The sequence below is a fragment of the Echinops telfairi genome, unplaced genomic scaffold (genome assembly GCF_000313985.2).
Source record: "Echinops telfairi isolate 266 unplaced genomic scaffold, ASM31398v2 ScPeMD7_22;HRSCAF=79, whole genome shotgun sequence".
Lineage (NCBI taxonomy): Eukaryota > Metazoa > Chordata > Mammalia > Afrosoricida > Tenrecidae > Echinops > Echinops telfairi.
This window is the reverse complement of record NW_022103919.1, coordinates 9,482,501-9,490,085: the sequence shown is the minus strand read 5'-3', so window position 1 is coordinate 9,490,085 and position 7,585 is coordinate 9,482,501. Positions and strand designations below refer to the sequence as shown.

Below are 7,585 nucleotides of genomic sequence, written 5' to 3'. Positions count from 1 at the left end.
GATAGGATTTTTTGTTCTGGGTCTTTGGTGCCTGATACCTGATCCTATTGACATCTCTTGATCATGCCGGCTAGGTGTGCTTCTTCCATGTGGGCTTTGTTGCTTTTCAGCTAGAATGGCTACTTGTTTATCTTCAAGCATTTAAGACACCAGATGCTATATCTTTTGATAGCCAGGCACCATCAGCTTTCTTCACCACATTTGCTTAAGTACCCGATTCATCTTCAGCAATTGTGTTGGGAACGTGAGCGTCATGGAATGCCAGTTTAATAGAACAAAGTGTTCTTGCATTGAAGGAGTACTTGAGTAGAGGTCCAGTGTCCACCTCCTACCTTAATACTAAACCTATAAATATATGCACATAGATCTATTTCCCAATTGTCATATAGAAATATATTTACATATGTACATGTCTGTAGTTAGACCTCTGTAAATGCCCTTTGCCTCCTAGTTCTTTCCTCTATTTCCTTTTACTTTCCTCTTGTCCCACTAGCATGTTCAGTCTTCAATTGGGTTTCAGTAGTTCCTTTCAGTTACGTTGCCCTTGATCAAGCCCTACCAGGCCAAAAGAGAACTCTTGAAATTAACAATATGCCAGAAGACATAATGCGTTCTTGCAGACAGTCAGGAAAGCTTCTCATGAAAAGTAAAATAGGGAAGAAAAGGCATGAAAGGTAAAGGAGCAGCCCAGACAATGTAAGATCCAAGTAAAAGATTCCCAAAGGGAGAGAACAGAGAACACGGAAGATATCGACCCCCAATGAATTAAATCAAGAAAATGTCTCTGCACCAACAGATGTGCATTTGCAGACTATAAGTGCTCACCAAGGCCCAGTACAGCAGAGATTTGCATAGCACCTCCTGTGTATGCATCAGTTACCAGATGGTTGCATGTATTAACTTGCTTAGTGCTAACAACAACCCTATATCTGGGTGCCTTTCCAATCAATATCACCATTTTACAGTGGAAGGAGCTGAGGGGCACAAAGGTTAAGTAAACCAGCCCACGATCACACAGTTAGGAAGTGTCAGAGTTAAAATTTGCAAAACTGAACCAGGATCTACATGGCACCAGAACCCAATGCACAACAAAACTACTACTATGCACAAAGGGGCACTATTATGAAATTTCAGAATGCTGTACCGAAAAGTCTGTTTGCTTTTTTAAATGATATGCAGATTCCGGGCCTTGGCCACAGACCAGTGGGAAAGCTCATAAAGACATCTGTTCCTACCTCCCCATTCAACTTTCTCCTCTCCAATATCCTACCCCCAAAATTCAACCTAACTTTCTATTCCATCTTCCACCTTTACACAAACAGTGGTCTGCACTCGGGTTCCCTTCCCTGCACTGGAGTCAGGAAAGGTGCTTCCATCTTTAAGTCTAGGGAGAGTGACGCTCCGCTCGCTTCCCATTCTCATGGAGCACAGTCTTCCATGGTTTGATATCGAACACGAAATCAGTCACCTAGGACATTCTGCCCACCTCTATCATTGTTCTTCGGTGGTTCAGTGGTAGAATTCCTGCCTTCCATATGGGAGTTACACCTCCAGCCAATGCACCTCAAATGCAGCCAGCATCCATCTGTCAGGTGAAGACCTGTGCATTGCTATGATGCTGAATGGGTTTCAGCTGTTTCCAGACTAGAATAGACTAGGAAGAAAGGCCTGGTGACTTACTTCTAAAATTCAGCCGATGAAAACCCTATTGATCTATCAAAATGGCCCAACCAGAACTGATTCACAACAATGACATCGAGCAGGGCAGTGTTTTGTTCAATTCTGTTGTGCTTTGTATGGTAGTGTTTTGTTCAGTTCTGTTGTGCTTTGTATGATAGTGTTTTGTTAAGTTCTGTTGTGATTTGTATGGTAGGGTTTTGTTCGGTTCTGTTGTGATTTGTATGTTAGTGTTTTGTTCAGTTCTGTTGTCCTTTGTATGGTAGTGTTTTGTTCAGTTCTGTTGTGCTTTGTATGGCAGGGTTTTTTTCAGTTATGTTGTCCTTTGTATGGTAGGGTTTTGTTCAGTTCTGTTATGCTTTGTATGGTAGTGTTTTATTAAGTTCTGTTGTGCTTTGTATGGTAGTGTTTTTTTGGTTCTGTTGTGCTTTGTATGGTAGGTTTTTGTTCTGTTGTGCATTGGATTGCCATGTGTCGGGGCAAGCAGCTAATAGCAACAACGTGGTGGGTTTTCAGCCATGTGGAAAATCTGAAACCAGTCCTGATATGTCTGAAAATAAGACCGTCACACATTGAAAATCCTAGGCCCCAAATGCTTCTTCTTTCAAAGACTTCAGTGATACTACTTTTTGCACTCTGCCTCCAGTGTTTCTGTTGGGAAGTGAATGTAAACCTGATACTTCTGATTTTGCTTCATGTTTCCAAGTGAGTCTTTTATTTGCCCAAGTAACAACATTGTACATTCCCGTGCCCCTTGATCCACGGGGCCTGATGCCATTGGCCTCTGTAGTCTATCATCTGTTGTTCCTTCGGATGCTACTTCTTTTTGAATAGGTCATGAGTATTTAAAAAAAACAAACACTGGGAGTTTTTCCATATTACTCCTGAGCCCACCAACTGCTTTCACTTCTGATGACAACATGAGTGGCCCGTTGACAAGGGGGACCCAACTGGTGTCTTCATGGTCAAACACGGGAGACAGGAGTGAATACCTCTATTACAGCTCTCAGGCAATTGTCTTCCCTGGCATCCACTGCTCCTTAGAATATACTACCCAGTTCCTCTATGTCAGGAACTGCTTTCTAACTGGGGTCGGGGAGACCACACAGGGGCCCACTGGCCATCTGTGACTGGCATAACCAATATCGATGCTGAAGTCAGCATGTCAAGGACAAAGGCTATTGTCATCAAATCCTCTATGATTCGGAGCCCTGGGTGTCTCATTGTCTGTCCTGATCTGAAAACACTAATCAGTGCTGAAAATGCAATGTTGAGCACATAATCCAAGATCCTAGTTTGCAAACACAAGAGACAAGGCTCCTTCAGCTCCTGTTCTATCCTGGACCACTGAGACCACAGGTCCCACTCTGGGATGACCCAATATTCTATCGAAAAGCTTAAGCCCTTACCTTCTCTCTTCTCTCCCCACACTCCTCAGTCCTCCCCTGCTCCAGGCCCCCATGTTCTTTAGAGGGTTTCTCTCTAGGATGTTGTTCAAGCCTGCCTCTGATTCATCCGGACTTCCCTTGTCTTTGCAGGCTTCAGTGCAGGGAAAGGGGTCAGAAGCCTAGCCTCCTCTAGAATCACCCCCTAGGGATACACCCTATGGACCCCCAAGCCCACCTAGAAATTCTGCACCAGGCTATAGGAGATTCTGCCCCAGGCCAGCCTTGCCAGAGCAATCAGGGTTAGAATCTGTAGCTCCAGTACCTTAACAGAATGATAACAGGTGGCTGGAACAGAGGGTGAGGCGTTATCTTCCAGGTCACTCCCCCAGGTAGGCTGCACAAAACAAGGCCAGGTAGTTCTCAAAGGAAACAAAATCATCCTAATTTCCAACGATGATGATATACACCCTGGTTATGTTTTCCTAATGCCCAATCCAATAGATAGAAGTTCGTCAGGCTTCGAAGTGCCTATATTTCCCTATCACTCCTTTATACAGCATAACCAAAATTTCAGAAAGCAAATCGGGTGGTATAGTGGGTTACACAAATTCAGGTGTTCAAACCTACCACCAGTTGCCCCACAGGAGGAAGATGGGGCTTCTGCACACACACTGATCTGCAGTCTCAGAAACACAGCGTAGGGCTGCTGTGAGTCAGAATCAACTCGGTGGCAGTGGGTTGTTATTATAACCTTTAGAACTATGAGTGAAAGGAAAATTCTTTTTTTTTAATAGTAACAAGTCATGCTCGCCCCAAGTAAACTAATTTCTCTTCCCCTGCGAAAACAGCAGACTCTTAGTTATATTATTGTTATTAATGTCATGCATATTTATTTGCAGAAACAATACTTGGTTACAGAAGTCTGTAAAATGGTATATAAAGGGCCTTCCTTACTGTTAATTTTTTTACATATGTTAACATGCTTAATACATGGATATTTGGGGGTACCTCTATAATCATCAGCCTCATTTCACAGATGAAGAAACTGAGGCATATAAAAATTTTGGTGTTCTTCAACATCCCTCACTGACCCATAGCCCTACAGGGGACAACACTGGAGACACAGTGCAGGAATTGTGCCCGATCTGACCCCACCACACTGAGGCAAAACATTAAGTGCATGCAATAGAACAGCAAGGGGAGCAGAGCAAGGAAATCCCAAGGGAGTGCCAAAAATAAACTTTGGGGCCAGGGCATGACACCCCATCAGACTCGACAGGAAAACACTCCGAAAGGCCAACAAACAGTCCTTGAACTATTTACAGGCTCTTTTTTTGTCATTGGTTTGCTGCTGTTATCGTTTTCTTTTCTTTTGTCGCTTTGTTTTGCTCTGTCTTGTTTTTGTGCTTATTATTATCTCTGCAGGTCTATCTAGATAAGATAGGCTGGATAAAAAATCTGGAGAAGAAAATGGGACCGATGGTTCCGGGGGGACATGGGAAAGGAGGAGGTGGGGGAAAGGAAATGCTGTTAACCAACCCAGGGAACTAGGGAACAACAAGTGATCCAAAACCAGTGGCAAGGAGGGTGTAAGAAGCCTGGTAGGGCTTGATCAAAGGCAATGTAACCCAGAGGAATTACTGAAACTCAAATGAAGGCTGAGCATGATAGTGGGACAAGAGGAAAGTAAAAGGAAATAGAGGGAAGCACTAGGAGGCAAAGGGCATGTATAGAAGTCTAAATATAGGCATGTACACATGTAAATATATTTTTATATAATGATGGGGAAATAGATCTATGTGCATATATTTATAGGTTTAGTATTAAGGCAGAAGATGGACATTGGGCCTCCACTCAAGAACTCCCTCAATGCAAGAACACTTTGTTCTACTAAATTGCCATTCCATGATGCTCACCTTCCCAACACTATTGCTGAAGACAAAATGGGTGCATAAGCAAATGTGGTGAAGAAAGTTGATGGTGCCTGGCTATCAAAAGAGAGAGTATCTGGGGTCTTAGAGGCTTGAAGATAAACAAGCAGCCATCTAGCTGAGAAGCAACAAAGCCCACACAGAAGCAGCACACCAGCCTCTGTGATCACGAGGTTTCCATAGGATCAGGTATCAGGCATCAAAGACCCAGAACAAAAAATCATATCATTGTGAATGAGGGGGAGTACAGATTGGGGACCCAAAGCCCATCTGTAGGCAACTGGACATGCCTTACAGAAAGGTCTCGGGGAAGAGATGAGCCAGTCAGGGTGCAGTGTAGCAACGATGAAACATACAACGTTCCTCTAGTTCTTAAATGCTTCCTTCCCCCACCCCCACTATCATGATCCCAATTCTACCTTAAAAACCCAGCTAGACCAGAGGATGCACATTGGTACAGATAGGAACTGGAAACACATGAATCCAGGACGATCACTTCAGGACCAGTGGTGGGAAAGGGCATACCTGGAGGGTGGGGGGCAAGTGGGGTAGAAAGCGGGAACCAATTATAAGGATCTACATATAACCTCCTTCCTGGGGGATGGACAACAGAAAAGTGGGTAAAAGGAAATGTTGGACAGTATAAGATATGACAAAATAATAATTTATAAATTATCAAGGGTTCATGAGTGAGCACGGAGTAGAGCGGGAGGGGAAAAATGAGGAGCTGATGCCAGGGGCTTACGTGGAGACCAAATATTTTGAGAATGATGGTGGCAACAAATGTACAAATGTGCTTGACACAATGGTCATATGTATGGATTGTGATGAGTTGTACGAGCCCCCAATAAAATAATTCTTTTTAAAAACTGGTGTTCTTGGTGCACACACACACACATATACACGTCCTGAGCCCCTACAAAATACCCATCCAAAGTCATGCAGAAACATTTTGTACCATCTACAGCCATTTAGCAATTACTAACATTTTGTGGTGATCTGGTGGGTGTCTTGTAAAGATGGCTCCAAAGCCCTTGGCAGGCAATCCAGTGTCCCTGAAAACGAGATAACAGTATTTTTTAAAAAAGACATATCAGCCTGGCAGTTTTAAACTTTCAAAGCCACATGTAAAACGAACGGGCCTGAATTTTTATGATGAGTATGTTCTGAAAAGGGCTTTATGTTAGACATCTTCGTGAACTTTGCAAACTAAACATTCCTGACAAACATGAGGTGATTCCTGCCTTTGGGCATGATTCCGGGGTCATTTCCCAATTACTATAAGATAAAACAATGCCTACAGCCTAGAAAGGCATTTTGCCAGGTTTCAGGGCCACAGAAATGACGAAGAAGCAGTCTCCCCTCTGCCACCCCCCACCCCCGGGGGGAACACACATACATAGAACTAACTAGAACATCAGTCCCATTGTTGTAAAGAACATAAGCAAACAGCTCAGCGTGAGCAGAAATCAGGAGAGTTTGAGGTGGAAGTACAGTTGTCTTTTCTGTAAAGTGCAGCTGTGCCACGGTATCTCTTTGCTGCTAATATAAACTCTAGCCTGTATGTTATACCTGCTCTGTAAGCAAAGAACAGGATTATGAGTACCTTTCAATAATCCCAGAGCTTAATGTATCCCCATTCAGTAAGGCCTTGCTCTTTATTTCAGCCATTTCTGTGTTGAAGCGAATTTGAGCCATCTGCTCATGTGTTTCTGATATCCAAACCTGGGAAAATAAATTAATGCCAAAAAAGGTCAGTTACTAACATAGATTTCTGTGGGAGTAATTTTGACTCCTTGACTCTGATTGGCATTAAGAACACAAGGAATAGATCTCACAACAGCCAACGATTTCATCACAGATAGGTAAAAATGGCAATTCCTTACCAAGAGAGGTTGGAGAAATTTTTAAAAATCAAATTAGTAGTTTCAATGAAGTGAAATGTGCCGCATTCAACCAAACACTCTGTCTTTGAGGGTAGACACATTTTAATTTCTCTAAAGCAAGGAAATGTTTGTTGCAATCCCTTTTGAAGCCATAGATAGTGTCATTGCTGTCATCACTACCATCAGGAGTCCTTGTAGCACACATTATCATAGAGGATACGTCAGGGAATTATCAAACAATTAGTACTGAGGACACCTGTACGTTGTGAGGTATACTCAGACCCCTCAAAGAAGTGCACGGGGTGTCTCGGGGATCTTGGGGACAACACTGAATAAGGAAGACTCCATGTCTTCTCCATCAGGAACTCTGGACATCACAATGCCAACAGTCTCAGGAGGGAGCCCAAACTTACCAACCCCAATAGGACCCATTTTCCCCCCGAATCTCAAGTCTAGGTTTCCCGAGGCATCCAGTGAAGTTCCAGGACATTTTAATCCTTCTAGAGTTCAGTTTGTTTTAATAGAGAGAGACCATTCTTTAGGGCCTTAGAGCCTTCAATAGCAAGAAAACCACACAGTTGTCACAATGTGTTAAAAAATGGTTTCAGAGGGGAAAAATGAGGACCTAATGCCGGGGGTTTAAGTGGAGAGAAAATGTTTTGAGAATGATGAGGGCAATGAATGTACAAATGCGCTTTACACA

The 7,585-nt window shown here is 43.2% G+C and overlaps 1 protein-coding gene across 2 annotated transcripts in view; it reads right to left on the bottom strand.

Moving 5' to 3' along the window:
- Nucleotides 1–7,585, bottom strand: part of CFAP95 (cilia and flagella associated protein 95) — a 105,253-nt gene that overhangs the window by 37,244 nt on the left and 60,424 nt on the right. For both annotated transcript variants that reach the window (XM_045288621.1, XM_045288620.1), the window contains 2 exons: nucleotides 6,603–6,721; nucleotides 5,983–6,051 (listed from right to left, as the gene is read on the bottom strand). In XM_045288621.1, the coding sequence (XP_045144556.1) occupies nucleotides 5,983–6,051; nucleotides 6,603–6,694 (161 nt within the window). In that variant the 5' untranslated portion in view covers nucleotides 6,695–6,721. The remainder of the gene's footprint in view (nucleotides 1–5,982; nucleotides 6,052–6,602; nucleotides 6,722–7,585) is intronic.